This window comes from Andrographis paniculata, unplaced genomic scaffold (assembly GCF_009805555.1).
Source record: "Andrographis paniculata isolate CXL003 unplaced genomic scaffold, ASM980555v1 Contig15END, whole genome shotgun sequence".
In the NCBI taxonomy this organism is placed as follows: domain Eukaryota; kingdom Viridiplantae; phylum Streptophyta; class Magnoliopsida; order Lamiales; family Acanthaceae; genus Andrographis; species Andrographis paniculata.
Genome location: NW_026137435.1, coordinates 202,545 through 217,412, shown reverse-complemented (window position 1 = coordinate 217,412; position 14,868 = coordinate 202,545). Strand labels below are relative to the sequence as shown.

General features: G+C 34.7%; 3 protein-coding genes across 9 annotated transcripts; 2 read left to right on the top strand and 1 right to left on the bottom strand.

Moving 5' to 3' along the window:
• The first annotated feature begins 3,694 nt into the window (after nucleotides 1–3,694).
• Nucleotides 3,695–9,993, top strand: LOC127261246 (uncharacterized). 6 transcript variants are annotated; one of them, XR_007840875.1, is made up of 12 exons: nucleotides 3,695–3,931; nucleotides 4,036–4,234; nucleotides 5,106–5,155; nucleotides 5,278–5,436; nucleotides 5,559–5,664; nucleotides 5,759–5,941; nucleotides 6,041–6,206; nucleotides 6,281–6,606; nucleotides 6,690–6,779; nucleotides 6,871–6,948; nucleotides 9,260–9,560; nucleotides 9,653–9,993. XR_007840875.1 is itself a non-coding variant. In XM_051289528.1 (11 exons), exons 3-10 carry the CDS (start codon nucleotides 5,147–5,149, stop codon nucleotides 6,939–6,941), a joined length of 1,110 nt encoding a protein of 369 aa, XP_051145485.1. In that variant the 5' UTR covers nucleotides 3,695–3,931; nucleotides 4,036–4,234; nucleotides 5,106–5,146; the 3' UTR covers nucleotides 6,942–6,948; nucleotides 9,260–9,646. The 6 variants fall into 6 exon arrangements, 5 of the variants coding, with proteins under 5 accessions (XP_051145485.1, XP_051145467.1, XP_051145498.1 ...); XM_051289528.1 differs by lacking the exon at nucleotides 9,653–9,993 and having other exon boundaries at nucleotides 9,260–9,646; XM_051289510.1 differs by lacking the exons at nucleotides 9,260–9,560; nucleotides 9,653–9,993 and adding an exon at nucleotides 8,002–8,226.
• Nucleotides 6,906–11,292, bottom strand: LOC127261232 (long chain acyl-CoA synthetase 4-like). 2 transcript variants are annotated; one of them, XM_051289490.1, is made up of 19 exons: nucleotides 11,008–11,289; nucleotides 10,770–10,836; nucleotides 10,585–10,674; nucleotides 10,422–10,478; nucleotides 10,258–10,306; nucleotides 10,066–10,142; nucleotides 9,926–9,965; nucleotides 9,743–9,837; nucleotides 9,470–9,646; nucleotides 9,250–9,360; nucleotides 9,073–9,160; nucleotides 8,922–8,988; nucleotides 8,749–8,824; nucleotides 8,555–8,672; nucleotides 8,226–8,471; nucleotides 8,015–8,154; nucleotides 7,726–7,911; nucleotides 7,520–7,639; nucleotides 6,906–7,433 (listed from the first exon to the last, which is right to left on the bottom strand). In XM_051289490.1, exons 1-19 carry the CDS (start codon nucleotides 11,190–11,192, stop codon nucleotides 7,398–7,400), a joined length of 2,025 nt encoding a protein of 674 aa, XP_051145447.1. In that variant the 5' UTR covers nucleotides 11,193–11,289; the 3' UTR covers nucleotides 6,906–7,397. The 2 variants fall into 2 exon arrangements, with proteins under 2 accessions (XP_051145447.1, XP_051145442.1); XM_051289485.1 differs by having other exon boundaries at nucleotides 9,470–9,837; nucleotides 11,008–11,292.
• Nucleotides 11,293–12,288: 996 nt separating this feature from the next.
• Nucleotides 12,289–14,867, top strand: LOC127261201 (uncharacterized). The gene is made up of 3 exons (XM_051289444.1): nucleotides 12,289–13,208; nucleotides 13,804–14,299; nucleotides 14,469–14,867. The coding sequence occupies exons 1-3, from the start codon at nucleotides 12,436–12,438 to the stop codon at nucleotides 14,613–14,615; spliced, it is 1,416 nt and encodes a 471-aa protein (XP_051145401.1). The 5' UTR covers nucleotides 12,289–12,435; the 3' UTR covers nucleotides 14,616–14,867.
• Nucleotide 14,868: the final 1 nt, after the last annotated feature.

The window sequence follows — 14,868 nt, the reverse complement described above, 5'->3', positions numbered from 1 at the left end:
CTGTAGAAATATAATAGTATTGATTTGAATTTTGTTTAAATAATATTTTAATATTATATTTTTGTAAAAAAATAATATATTTTTATTAAAAACTGAAGTCGACAATGTTTATTTCAATCTGAAATCACAAAAAAATAAGTGTTTTTTTTTATCAAAAGTTTTCAAAAATTTACTATTTGAATTTGTATATTTACCGAAAATAAATACGTACCTTTTTATATAAAATATTATTTTAATATCAAATTCAAATTATTTTTTTTTTAAATCAAATCTAAATAATACATATCTTTTTATATAAAATATTATTTTAATATCAAACTCAAATTATTTTTTTTTTTAAAATCAAATCTAAATAAAACACACATTTGGTTGGAATTGTCAAGAATTTACTATTTTTTTTCCCAAAAAACACTAGATCAAATACTTATTTTTTTATTTATATTGTACTAAAAATTAATTTTATATTCAAAATATAATATTAATACATATTTATATTACATCATATAATTATTAAAATTTAACTTTCTTATTATTCAAATTTCAACAAAATCTAAATTCTCAACCAAACACAACTAAGATGTTAAATATAAGGAAGTGTGTGGTTATATATATATATATATTAATATTATCGACCGTTCATATACTAGCATATCCAAATCATAAAAGAAAATGGCATTACGTTCAATTATTTTGGTGTAACATTTAAAATATCTAGACTATAATAAGTATTAGTATAATAAAATAAACATATTTATATTTTATCATCTCAACCTTCTCAATTTATATATACTATTTTCATGGCAGCCCCACGAATCATTCGCCAGGTGATACATCATAGGCACAATGAGGCTACTATGAAATATTTATTCATGTATTTATTTTTTTTGTTAAACAGATTCAAATATAATAGCAATATTTTATTAATTAGTAAAAGTGTGTAAATATATGTTTATTTATCAAAAATTTTAGATTTCTACTATTTATCAAATTTGTTTTCTTAAAAAATATCAAATCAAATATTTTGTTTTTTTTTTATATATTATATTAAAAATTAATTTTACATTCAAAATATCATATTCATACATATTTATATCTCATCATACAATTATTTAAATTCAAAATTTTTACTATTAAAATTCCAACAAAAAAAATCCAAAGCCTCAAGCAAACACACCCGAAGATAATTTTGATATTTTCGCCATTAAAAGTACAAAACAAATTGAATAATTTTGGTAGAAGGTGTGAAAATTTTAGTATGTAAATATAATTGTTTCTAATGAATATTTTTGGATGATACATATAAAAATAATAATAATATTAAACAAAATGAATTGGGATAAAGAAAATATATACTTAATATGAAAAAAAAAATTGTAAAAAAAAAAAAAAAAAAACATATAGAAGTTTATTGAAAATATAAAATAAGTAATTAAGGGTGTGCTCCACTGCTCCTTTGTCCCATGGTTTTGAAAACTTAGGGTGCGTTGGTATGGGAAATTCCCCAAATTCTATTGTTTATTATTCCCTTTTTTTAAAAAAATATCAAATTAAAATATTTATTTTTTTTATTTTTTATATTATTCTAAAAATTAATTTTACATTTAAAACATCACGTCAATTCATATTTATTACGACATCATACAACTATTACCATTTAAATTTTTTACTATTCAAATCTCAATTCAAAATCCAAACTCTCAAACAAACACGCACTAAGTGCAGTGCAAAATAGGCGCGAGACCGAAGGGAGTGTTTGCTTGGGGGATTGGATTTAGAATACACTATTTATCCTATTTTTTCTTCCAAAAATATCAAATCAAATCAAATACCTATTTTTCATTTTTTATATTATACTAAAAATCAAATTTACATTCAAAATATCACAACAATACCTATTTATATCACATCATACAACTATTCAAATTCAAAATTTTTACTATTCAAATCCCAACTCAAAATCCAAACCCCCAAACAAACACACGAAAATTGAAGCTTTAGCTGGGTTTGACATATTTTTCTATTTCGAGCAGACATTGAAAAAAAAAATAAATAAATACTACACAATACATCCCACTTTTTATTTTATCTACTTTAAGTTTAATTTCTTTTAATACTCCCTCTGTCTCAATGAAAAGTTACCATTTTATATTTTCCATTTTCGTTCGTCCCAAAATAAGGTTACTATTTCCTAATTTAGTAATTGTATTACCTATTTCACATAATAAATACCCTTTCAACTTACAATATATTATATAAATGTCATTACTTTTATATTACACCATACTAATAGGGGTATTTTTGTCTTTTTTATTACAATCCAATATAATACTAATATTAAAAAATCTACGTGCAAAAAACAAACGCCACTCTTGTTGCGGGACCGAGGGAGTAATAAAAATTATACAATTCACAACATTTTTTTTCATGATTTTAACTTTAATTTAATTGTTTATTATTATTATTATTTTGTTATATTACACATTTACATCACTGCATTCATTACCTATAAAAACAATATGCATAAAAATTTCTAAAATCAAAACAAACCTACGAACTCAAAGGGAATACATATTCCCAAACTTATCTTAAAAAATTAAAAATAAATCAAATCTCTCTAAATTTTTACAAAAAGAACGCCACTAAAATATTCTTTTAACTTATTTGACTATTGAATGCAAATTCAATGATTAAAACACCATTACAATACTTTGATGTAATTTAATTAGCACTAGGCATCTACACTAGCTAGATTTGTTTGTATAAATTTTAGAATTTTGAAGACCTTTTTAGAAAAAAATAAATAATAATAATTAGGCGTTTGATACAGTACTTTATATATATAAAAATAAATATTTAAAATATTAATTGTTAATAAATAATATTAAAATTTAAAATAATGTGTACGTACGTAAGCATAGCTACACTTAAAGAAATATTCCTAGGGAAACAAGTGAAGAGAATATTGAGAGGACCATAATACTATTATTGATGGTATAACCAAACAACAAACAATTTGGTGGTATATCCCTATGTCACTTTCTTAATACACTTCAAAAATATTTTATATAACTAAATTATATTTTTTTAACAATAAATAATAAAAAAAAGTATTTTAAATTTATCATATGTTTAATCAAATTATAAATATTAAACAAATACATTATAGGTATTAGAGTCTGTTTGACGTAAGAGTACACACAATATCCATGCAGTATGAAATTTATACCCCCCAAAAAAAAAAAATGTAATCAGATACAGTTGTGTAATACTTATAACCCAATTATTGGTACAGGTAATATTTGTTTTGTAAGATAAAATTTAAACAAATAATAATAATTAAGTCCAAAGTAGTTATCATTACAAGAATATTAATAATAGTAAAAAAACCAATAAATAAATAATGTTGGAAGCCCAGTTTAAGCAGTTAGTAGAAAGAGATAAAAATAGTGTAGTGTGTGTGTGTTGTAATTATAGAAAGCGTAGTTGAAGCAATGATTTAGGTTTGCAATAATTGAGGCCAAAAAATAAAATAAAATAAAATAAAATTCTTGGTCAATTTTGATTTTAAATGAAAACAAAAACCCAGCCCCAAAAGCACAGCTGCAATTTGGTCAGCGTACAGATTTTTTATTACTATTATTATTATTGTTATTATTATTTTTTATTTTTTAATTATTTCTCCCATTCCTCTCCCCCTTTCTCTTCTCTTTTCTTCTTCTGCTTTCTTTCTCTTCCCTTTCACTTTCTACAGTTCACACAAACTTATCATCACCACACTCCTCTTCCCCTGCGACAGCACTGCAATTAAACCACAATTAAACCTCTCACAGGATTTCCCATACCTCCTTACATACATTTTCTTTCCAGATGCAAACCCTCCATGATTCCAACCACCAACAGTAGCTGCTTCTGCTGCTGCTGCTGCTTTATGGTACCCACTCTCTTTGCAGCAAAATTGAATGCTCAGCTTTTCAGGAATTGTAATTAGGTTTTTGATTTTTTAATTTTTAATTTTATTTGCTTCAAAAAATGCAGCTCTGGGAGGGTTTTGAGAAGTTTTCTTGAGTTCTTGCTTCGCGCAGCCTGTTCATCTCCTAGGTTTTGTTGGTTGGGGTTTCGATTGATGATTTATTGTGAATCTGGTGTCGATTCTTTTCTGGGGTTGTGTAATTTGTCGATACGATGTTAAAAGTTGGACCTTTCTGACGTTTCCAGGGGAAAGCCATTTGAAAAGGTAATTTGTTTTTTTTTTTTGTTTGTAAAAAAGTGGCTTCGTTTGTGGGTCTTTTAAATGATATTTTGATGATGTACTGTTTCGGATTCTGTAGATCTTTTCGATGCTTAAGGGGAGTTGGAATTTTAGCTTTCAACTTATGATTCGGATTGGGTGTAGATTTTCACTTAGATTTAAAGATTTGGAGATCTGGCAACTTTATTCCTGCAGAATATTATAACAAAAGGTTAGGTTAAAATAAAGAAAAGGAAGTGTTTTGGGGTCTTCACAAATTGGAATTGTCCCTGCAGAGATATTCTTTTTAATTTTTGCACTGATTCAAGTTCTGCTTAATGATGAGTAATTTGATTGTGATGAGTTCTTGAAGATGTGTTTCCGAATCCCTTAAAATGTTGTATGAGAATGCTTGAGTTGTTTGTAAGATATGCCCTGAAAAAAGTTTTGGTTTTAGAGGTTCTTTATCATGTAGTTGATTATGTCGACGAATAATTAATTAGCTGCAAACAAAAAGTCACCTTTACTTTGTTTGAGTTCTTCTGAAGCAACTTGATTGCTTTCTACAGAACTACTTGAAATTTGGTGTTGTAGGTGAGATTGAAGTTTAAAAGAAAATAAATTTTGAAGTACATTTTGCTTGAAAATTTTGGGGAAAAATATCTTCTTGACTAAGAGGATATAAAAAGATTTGATTATGAATAAGGGATGGACTTTTCGTCGAAACAGATCTTGCTAAAGCTCGGATAATCATTGCTGTCGGATATTCATTTTTATTGGAAATTGGTTGTCTTATTTGCCTGATTTAAGAATACTCTAATCCTTGCCTTAACTACTACTTGTGAATGGATTACGTGCCGCTGGACTTTTGTGTTAGGTGGTGAATGGAGAATCATTGTCAGCTTTCTCTTAGCTAAAATGCAGAAGGTACGATTCAAATTCTTTAATGTTTATTTGGGATTGTTGATTCGATCTTGATTACTAGGGTGTTTGGTTAAAGATATACTTTAGTTGAATAATGCTTTTGTGAACTGAAAAACTTCTTACAGGATCAAAAGATCTTACAGGACATAAAGCCAAATCATGTTTCACATGATTCGCAAACCGAACAGACAAACAATGCCCCTGATGCTCCTGTACCGGATTCCGGGTCAGTTTCGGGATCAAGCAACGACAATCGAAAAGTTTCCCGAGAAGATATTGAGCTTGTGAGCTATCATCATCATCATTATCATCATCCTTGTCCTTTCTTTATTCTTTTTGTTATTTTGTCGGGGGACTTTTTGGACTGCAATTCTCAACGTGGAACCACTGTTTTAACGTGCTGTAGGTTCAGAATCTAATAGAACGATGCCTGCAGCTTTATATGAATCGAGATGAGGTGGTGAAAACCCTACTGAATCGTGCTAGGATAGATCCCGGTTTCACAACACTAGGTTTGTAATTTTGTCTCAAATTAACCTTTCCTAAACTGTCTGAAAATTTCTTATCGTCAATCTTGTTTGTGTTGCCATTCTTCTCTTCGAATAGTGTGGCAGAAACTCGAAGAAGAGAATGCCGAGTTCTTCCGAGCTTACTACATACGGCTTAAATTGAAGAAACAAATTATCTTATTCAACCACTTGCTCGAGCATCAATATCACCTAACGAAGTATCCGGTGCCCCCTAAGATTCCTCTAGCCCCGATGCAAAATGGAATTCATCCAATGCCTGGTAAATATCGTTCGCCATATTCAGCGCTGTAATTACAGAAAATTACATTTTTCGTTCGCTTTCGCCGTCGATATTCTTTGACTCGTCTTTGCAGTGCAGTCAACAACTTACCTGTGGGATATCCCGTCATTCAGCACCCTCCGCTGCCTGCGACGGGACAACCGCATATCGATCCTATGGGCTATTCGGCACCCGGCTGCCACATCGTCAATGGAGTTCCCGCCCCGGGAAATTTCCATCCGATGCCAATGAATTCTGGAAATGAGTAAGAAACACTTCCACCTGACTCTATTTATTTCAATTTTCTTTCTCCTCAAGATAATTTTGTGTTCTTTGTAGTATGGTTATCGACACTACTGCAGCTGACGTGTCGCCTGTTATGCCGCCGAACAACGGAATGTCATCGATGTCGGATGTGCCCGTGAGCCCGACATCTGTCGCATCGAGTGGCCATTTTCCGTTCAGTGCGTCGGAAATTTCTGGAATTGGAGTCGATGCTTCAGCGCTCGATTCTGCATTTACATCTGATGTCGCGAGTTCAGTAGGGCTTCAGCTTCCTCCAGATAACGGAGCTGGGAATTCGAGAGATTCCCTCGGATCCTTGGGTCAGATTCCGTGGAATTTTAGCCTTACAGACCTCACTGCAGATTTGTCGAACTTGGGAGGTAATCGAACCTTGTTTCTATCATATTCCGATTTGTCGTTCTGAATATTTCATTTAGTGACTTGAAAAAACAAACATAAGCAGATTTAGGGGCTCTTGGGAACTATCCCGGTTCGCCATTTTTGCCGTCGGATTCGGATATTCTTCTCGATTCTCCTGAGCAAGAGGATATAGGTAAAAAGGAACATGCCTATTTTCTTACAACATTTCGAATTTCATTCAAGTGCTATTTGTAATACTTGATTTTCGTTTTATTTTTTTACAGTAGAGGAGTTCTTTGTCAGTTCTGATTCTGTTCCAGGGCAAGGACCTCCGTCAGATGAAGAGAAGTCGTAGACCTAAGGTGAGACGGTATTTTCATCTCCATCGAGTCTCCAAAAACTTAGTCTAGATTGAGTTTATGTACAATAATCGTTATAACGAGCAAAAATAACTATCCTTGTAAGCCATAATATAACGATGGTCTAGTTAACAACAGATCGAGACAGAGGGTTCGGAAAGTATAATCCATCTGTTGTAGTCGAAGCAGTTGCTAGTTCTCTTTTGCTAGAGTTCTAATTTTATGTACTATAAATATTGCACATGGTAACATCTTTCAATGCAAGATCTTATCATGCTACTTCTATTGAATCGAATAATAAAATGCCGGTACTTCGAATATTGATGCAGTCCAGATTTGTTCATTCATCTTTACATGATTCTGTACCGAATTGTAAATCTGATTGTATTCTGAAAAGCATGAATTTAGATATTTTGTTCTGTGAAACAGAATGCATCGAACGTCAGGGCTGATCAGTGTATTTTCTCGTACATGTCTTCGACGGCAGTCTGCAATCGAACATGAGTTTGATATTAGCCTTGGCATGCTATTTTTCTGAATTAAATTTAGTCTTAGAACATCGAATGAGCAAGACCTGATAATAGTTGTAGAACTTGTTCCTTTTCTTCTTGTAAGTCGGCGTCAAAAGATCGCGTTCCATGTCGAATGGTACAGGGTCAATATGAACAGCCTTAATGAACTCGAATCCCTTTAGCTGCGCGATTTAAAGTTAGAACAGATGCTTTTGGCAATGCAGAAGAAGCTTATGGTGGATTTACCGAGCCAAATATTAGAATTTACCTTCTTTTCTTTACCTATCTTTGTTAGTTCTCCGAGGATGTAGTCTCTTGCTTTCGGATTTTTGCATATGGTATCGATATCTCCCGAAACTTGGCCTTCTCCAGCTGCCCAGTGCTCTAGAGATTCTATATTAGGATTGACTACAGCGACGAGATAGGATTTGTAGCTGCTTCCGTAGATCCATATCTGCAACGTAACATTATTTATTTATTGTGTTTTTTCTTTCGAAGATTATAGCTTTTACATATTTACTTGTTCTTGATTGTGTATAAACAGAGAAACAACTCACCGAGTCGATACTGCTGCAGAGGGAATAAATGCTCTCCAGGTTCTCTACTGATACATACTCTCCTTGGGAAAGTTTGAAAATGTTTTTCTTCCTGTCGATTATCTTCATGCTACCGTCTGGCTGCCATTCCCCAATGTCCCCTTTTGCGAAGAAAAAACACTTGTAAGGATATCGACTCGCTATCCTAAGTATGAGTAGAAATATTTTATACCTGTGTGGAACCATTCGTCGATCATCACTTCTTTGGTGAGATCCTCGCGTTTATAGTACCCAGAGAACAAACACTTGCCCCGAATACATATTTCTCCTCGAGGAGTGCTTGAAAGTGCATCGTATCCCATGTCTGGAACAGATTCCAGTCGTATGTCTACGATGGGGAGTGGAGGACCCACTGTTCCGATCATACTAAACTCATCGGGTCGTGCAACGAATGATCCTGCACAGGTTTCGGTTAAACCTGCAGGAAGTCGAACAATCGATTATACATTGTTATTATGAGTAGGCATTTTTTGCTTAGAGTTTATGATTTAGAGCACATACCGTATCCTTGTAGAACATGTGCACAGGTCACAGTGCGTAGAAAGGTCTCGACAGTAGGAGAAAGCGGGGCTGCTCCAGATAGTATGAGCCGTAGATTTCCTCCTAGACCTTGGTTAATCTACATGAGATGAACTAAGTTTTTCATTATAAGCTCATAGTTTTACTTAGCTGCGTCGTGGTTAGATTATCCTAACCTTGTTGAATATCAGTTTGTCGAATGTTGGAGCTGCCTCTTTATGCTTATAGCCTTTGCTAATGTTGCGCAGTTTGCTGCGCATGGTTGACATTGCTTTTACTTTTCTTATTCTATTGGATTCAATTCGATTTCTTCGATGAGTATTTATTCTAAGAAGAGTGCAGAACTTACTAGGAATAGGCTGCATTGAAGAGAGTGTGCCTGAGGATACCTGCAGAAGAAACTTTCTCGAGCAAACCTGAGAAGTTTGAAAGCGTTCAAGAGTTATATATATATTTTTTTCATCGGTGTCGATTGTTTATAAATTCTTAGTCTTAGATACCGGAATATATCCTGTCTAGAACGCGAGGAACGGCGCACAGCGCTGTTGGTTTGAGTTCTTTGATGTCGTCTAGCAGCTTCTTTATATCCTGTTTCGAATGCGAATATGAATCGTTGGGTATACTAACAAAAATGATCGTAGTATATTATGGAATTGATCATTGTGTCTTTTTCTTACCTTTTGCCAGAAGCCAATTGATGCACCTTTAGAAATAAAGAGTTCTTCCATGACCCGATCGAATATGTGGGCTAGAGGGAGATAGGACAGATATACGTCGTTCTCCCTGAACTGTTGAACACAAATGTGGTTGGAGAAACAACGTTAATCATCATGGATCAGACATGGATTTTTTCAGACCAGACAGAAAGTGATGTTTGGATGTTTTGTGTTGACTGACCTCTTCATCGATGGTTTCCAAATGATGATTGACTCCGGATATGATGGAGAGAACGGCTTCGTTGGAGATCATGACTCCCTTAGGATCACCGGTCGTTCCACTCGTATACATTATTGTACAAATGTCTGCCCTCTTCTTTGTCGGGAGGTCTAATTCAAACTGCTTATTCTTCTTCCCCTGCAGTAGCAGCAGGATGAAAGAGTAGATAAACGGGAGCGATGATAGAAATGAAATGAAATGAAATTCGTCGATAAAGAAAACAGTTAAACTAACCAGAAGCAAAAAGTCATCCCAAGAATAGATGTTGCACCCGAAATTGGCTGCTGTCTGCTTCTGATCTTGTGTGAACTCTCCAAAGCTTACAATAGCTGAGTGAGTCGAGTATATAAGTAGTAGCCCTTTAAATAGAGAATGGAGGACACAAACACACAAAACAGACACTGCCTTATCACTTACTTTTCAAGTATTTCTGAGTGTAGGGAAATGTTTTCAAGATCTGTATTGTGTAATATATTGTAATTAATCAGATCAGAGAAAGGAACTATATATATATATATATGTGATGATGATGATGCTATGTATGATTATTGAATTGCCTCAGAAATTTTGTTAGATTCGACGAAGGCAATTGATATCTCAGCATGGCAGATGATGTATTCGACTGCACCAGCGCCTGCAAAATCGAAACCAAACCTAATAAGTGAATAGAGTGTGGGCAGCTGCAGTGTAATCTATCTGTCTAAAACTTCTTTCTACTCAAGTAGAGGAGAGACAGAGCAGTGAGTTACCAAGAGTGTCGTATAATGGCACACAGTAAAGCCCCAAAGCATTGCAGGCCTGCACGAAGAAGAAGATGAAGAAGAAGAAGAAGAAGAACACCATTAATTCTCTTATCTACTATTAGGGGGGGTGGGGGGGGGGGGGGATCTATAGGTAGATGATCCAGCAGCACCTGCATGGTAATAATCCACTGGGGGCAGTTGGCACCATAGATCCCGCATCTACCACCCTGCATTTGCAATTGCAATTGGAATACAGCAACCATCATCCAATTGAATTGAACAGGATAGTAATTTAGTTGAATAATTAGTAAGTAATTGGAAAGTCTGACTGACTTGTGAGATTCCTTGGGCGAGCATGGAGGCTCCGACTTGCATCACTACTTGATGCACTTGTCTGTAACTTAACCATCTGTACTCCCCTGCCTACCATCACCATCAACACCAATCGAACAATCATCTTCTTATCTTCTTCACACAGGACAGAACAGAACATGATCATAATAATAGTTAATTAATACCTTCCCTCCAGGCAGCATTTCCCTCTCCCCGAGCATTCTGTTTTCCGGATATTTCTCCACCGACTCGCTGCTCGCTCGACGATATATCAACAAGTTAACATGGAATATCCATCATCATCATCAGGTACAATATTGACACAGATATATGTTACTGATTGAGCTAGCTAACTAGGTTAATGAAGGAAGGAAGAACGTGTTTGTTGGTTTAATCAATAATTAACTAATTGAATTGAATTACCAGAAGCTGTCCCAGCAGGACTGAAGGCGCTGAGGTAGTGGCTTGAATCCATCTTTCACACTCTCGTTTCTGTAAACTGAACCCTTCCCATCCTTCGCCTCTTCAATCTCCACCACGAACTTCTTCTCCCTTCCCATCATCACTTCAATTTCAATCTCAGTATCAATGTAGTTACAGACACACATATTCTGACATATATATATATATATATATACACAGAGATGAAATTAATTTAACAATTGGGGTGAAGAAGTGACGATGGAAGGAAGGAAGGCATTGAATTAATGAAAGTCGATATTGTTGGTGGCCAAAGCGTTTGCCGTTCTGCCTCTGCCAATACTGTTATTAATCAATAAATCAGTCTGCTCATCTAACCAACTAACTCCCAACGCCATCATTGACTTCCTTCACATGCATGCTATTGCTATTGCTATTGCTATTGCTATTTGCTAATGCTAACTTTGGCTTCTTTTCGATGCCAACAATGGCTACCACACAGTCTACACTACACTATGGAAAAAACAGCTTTATTTAACAAATATATTACCTCCTTCTTTCATCTTCTGTCTTCTTCATTTTCATTTTCCCTGTAGATTTATGTCTTTCGATTTCGATTCTCTTCTCTTTGCCATAAAGCACTTACTACATATATATATATATATATATAATTAATAACAAAGTAGAAAAGCAAACTAATATAGTTGCTAACTCTAAAAACATTAACAAACTAATAATCAAATTTGAATGAATTCTTGAATTTGAAGATACAATCTCCTAAGCTCAAAGAAGGAAATTCAACCAGGGGAAAATAATGGAGCGATCCTCGAGGTCATTTTTTTAAAATTGTGAAATAGCTTAATATAGAAATGCAACAATTTAAAAACATAAAAATAGTCTTTATGTTTTTTAACCTCCTTTGGAGTGTGCTTTTTTATTAAAAAATTTTGTAGCATTTTTTAAAAATAAATATTTATTATTTTTTCTCATAAACTATCTTATCTAGTGGAGTATTATTTAAATACAATTTTAAATCAAAATTTCCCAAACCCCAAAACAAAACCCTAATGTTTACCCTTAACTATTTATACTATACAAAGTCTGCATTGTTTTTTTTTATATTAATTATTAGTAATATTGAACACAAAGTGCGATGAATAATTTGGGCTTAAAATTGGACGGACCAAAAGCCCAATTAGATTAGTCCAAACTCCAAAGATACATCGAAGAAGTGGACGTCTCCTATTTAATGGATCTTTCCGCGTTTAGGTCCGTTCAATAAATCTTGTTTCGATTTATCACTTGGATTGAGGATTCTGCAATTTGGTCGAGGAAAGGCAACAACAGTTGCGTCTTTTGATACGGTTTCAGGGGATACAAAGTGGTATCGTCGGCCGACGGTGTTAACGATCGATCTCTCAAGGAATTGACATGGATCTGTTCCAGTCGGATATCCACCAGGTGTTCGTGAAATTGCTGGATGGAAAGCACAAGATTTTGAATTTCGGCGAACCCTCGATTCCCGTCTCTGCCCTAAAGAGCCGGATCGAAACCCTAACTTCTATCCCCTCCGGCCTCCAGCGTCTTGTTCTTCAGAATTCCAACATCCTTCGCGACGATCAGTTTCTGAATATCACTCAGCCCAACGAGAAATTACAGATTTTCAAAACCCTAGGCCCCGATTCGAGCGGCCAATTAGATGGAGAGGAAGATTGTAATCTAGGTGGTTCTGCGGTTGCGAATAGGCCGAGGAAATTTCCTGTGATCGTGCATCTTTTGCTGAGGCTTCGGGGCGGGAAAGGGGGATTTGGGTCGTTGCTCAGAGGGGCGGCAACGAAGGCTGGGCAGAAGAAAACGAACAATTTTGATGCTTGTAGGGATATGAATGGGCGAAGACTGAGACATGTGAACGCGGAAAAGAGGCTGGAGGAGTGGAGGGCGGAGACGGAGGAGAGGAAGTTGGAAAAGATGGCTGAAGAGTTCATTAAGAAGAAGACGAAGGAGATTGTGAAGAGTGGAAAGGGGAAAGGGGGCGATAGTACGGAGAAGTATGTAGCGAAATACAGGGAAGATTCAGCCAAGTGCATGGAGGAGGTGGAGAGGTCTGTGAGAGAATCAGTTCAGCAGCAGAAATTGTTGAGCTCCAAGAGGAAGAAGGATTTGGCTAAGGGAATTGAGTCTGCACCCAAGAGATTGAAGATATGGTGAGAATATCTGAACTCCTTTCTGCTGTTTTGACTTACATAACTATGTATGATTTCATGGATGGATTGATATGGGAAGATGTGGTGTTTCTTGGAAGGTTTTGATTAGGGTACTAAATGATATCATTCATGGATGTAACAAATAGACAACACATGACCATAATCGGTCTTAACAGTATATCACATGTTAGTACACATAATCCACATAATACTTGTGACAATTGATATCACCACATATGACATGTTAATACAACATAGTATATAATATATAAATGACAATAGATATTAATGATATTTAATATAACCATGTGTTGTGTATGTCATTATAGTGTAGATTAACCCCAATCATCACCATAATAGGACCCTTTTAGAAATGAATATAATATAATTATTATTGTTGGAGAAATGACATAACTAGTTAGGAAAAAACTCTTGTTTTTCAGGGTATTGTTGCTGAATATTTTAACTATGTTGACTATGTGAAAATGTGGTTGAATTGTAGTATTCTGCGGAATGAATCCTGTGGAAGATCTTTTGATACTGTGACAATTATCTAATTATTCCTTTTTTTTTTAAAAAAAAAATATGCATTCAGGTTTGGAAAGAGAAAAGTGGGTGACAGCGACAGCGACGAGGACGACATGGATGAGGAGGGCAGTGATAAAGAAGAGGAAGGCGAAAATGAGAAATCTGTTATAGATAATGGGAGTCATTCTGATTCGAGCAAAGAGGCAGAGACTAGTACTGGTTCAATTCCCTGTAAGGAACATGTTACTGAATCTGTTGATCAAGGTTCCTCCGAAAGTGGCTCAGATGAAGTACGTAACGTTGCTGAGTATCCATTAAATTTAAATAAAAGTAGTGAGGATGAAAGCAGTGAACAAGAGAATACTCAAGTGCTAGATTATGTTGAGAAAAACGGGGTTTGTAATGAAGTTGTATACGAGCTGCCGCAGAGATCACTCACAGAAGTGAAAAACAGTGTACTCGAGCCAGTTCATGAAGACCCCCCGATATCTGTAAGTTCAGATCTTCAGAGCTCAGAGAAGCCCCTTAACTTTGATGAATATCATTCAGCAGCTGAATTAGAGGTATGTTGAAAGATTGACAAGCCCTATACTATGTTTAGGTTCCCCGGTCTTGCTTAGTTAGCCATGTTTTGTATCTGAATTTTTTTTTTTTTTTATGACGTTTGTATCTGAATTTTTTTTTTTTTTATTGGTTGGTTGCTCATGTTATCTACCAATGTCTGAATTGTAGGTTCTTGGCATGGAACGATTGAAATCTGAACTTCAAACCCGGGGGTTGAAATGTGGAGGGACTCTGCAAGAACGTGCAGCTAGGCTTTTCCTGCTCAAAACAACACCATTAGAGATGCTTCCAAAGAAGCTTTTTGCCAAGAAATGAAATGCCAAGTATGATCTAACACTATCAGTGTACCGTACCATGTTCATTGTTCACAACCAATGAAACCGAGCTTGAATGCTTTTTTAGCGCCTACTGAAATCATGTGTAATGCACCAAATGCTTTATGTACTGTATCTTCTGTCTGTTTGAGCTACTTAGATATAGAATGCACCTCGATCTTCTTTAAGTCTACTGTAATGCTGTTCAAATCAAATCGGCTTTGATATTTCTTATAAATACTTCCTTTTACAAT

What these genes read in the sequence shown, in the direction of transcription:
- LOC127261232 (XM_051289485.1), bottom strand. Translation starts at nt 11,192, where the DNA reads ATGTGTGTCTGTAACTACATTGATACTGAGATTGAAATTGAAGTGATG. An exon ending in AGTGGATTATTACCATGCAG is followed by an intron (nt 10,307 to 10,421) that starts GTGCTGCTGGAT and finishes TTCTTCGTGCAG; the next exon opens with GCCTGCAATGCTTTGGGGCT. An exon ending in AGTTCTACAACTATTATCAG is followed by an intron (nt 7,434 to 7,519) that starts GTCTTGCTCATT and finishes GTTCGATTGCAG; the next exon opens with ACTGCCGTCGAAGACATGTA.
- LOC127261246 (XM_051289528.1), top strand. An exon ending in CCCGAGAAGATATTGAGCTT is followed by an intron (nt 5,437 to 5,558) that starts GTGAGCTATCAT and finishes AACGTGCTGTAG; the next exon opens with GTTCAGAATCTAATAGAACG. An exon ending in AGATTTGTCGAACTTGGGAG is followed by an intron (nt 6,607 to 6,689) that starts GTAATCGAACCT and finishes AAACATAAGCAG; the next exon opens with ATTTAGGGGCTCTTGGGAAC.
- LOC127261201 (XM_051289444.1), top strand. Translation starts at nt 12,436, where the DNA reads ATGGATCTGTTCCAGTCGGATATCCACCAGGTGTTCGTGAAATTGCTG. An exon ending in CCCAAGAGATTGAAGATATG is followed by an intron (nt 13,209 to 13,803) that starts GTGAGAATATCT and finishes ATATGCATTCAG; the next exon opens with GTTTGGAAAGAGAAAAGTGG. An exon ending in ATTCAGCAGCTGAATTAGAG is followed by an intron (nt 14,300 to 14,468) that starts GTATGTTGAAAG and finishes TCTGAATTGTAG; the next exon opens with GTTCTTGGCATGGAACGATT.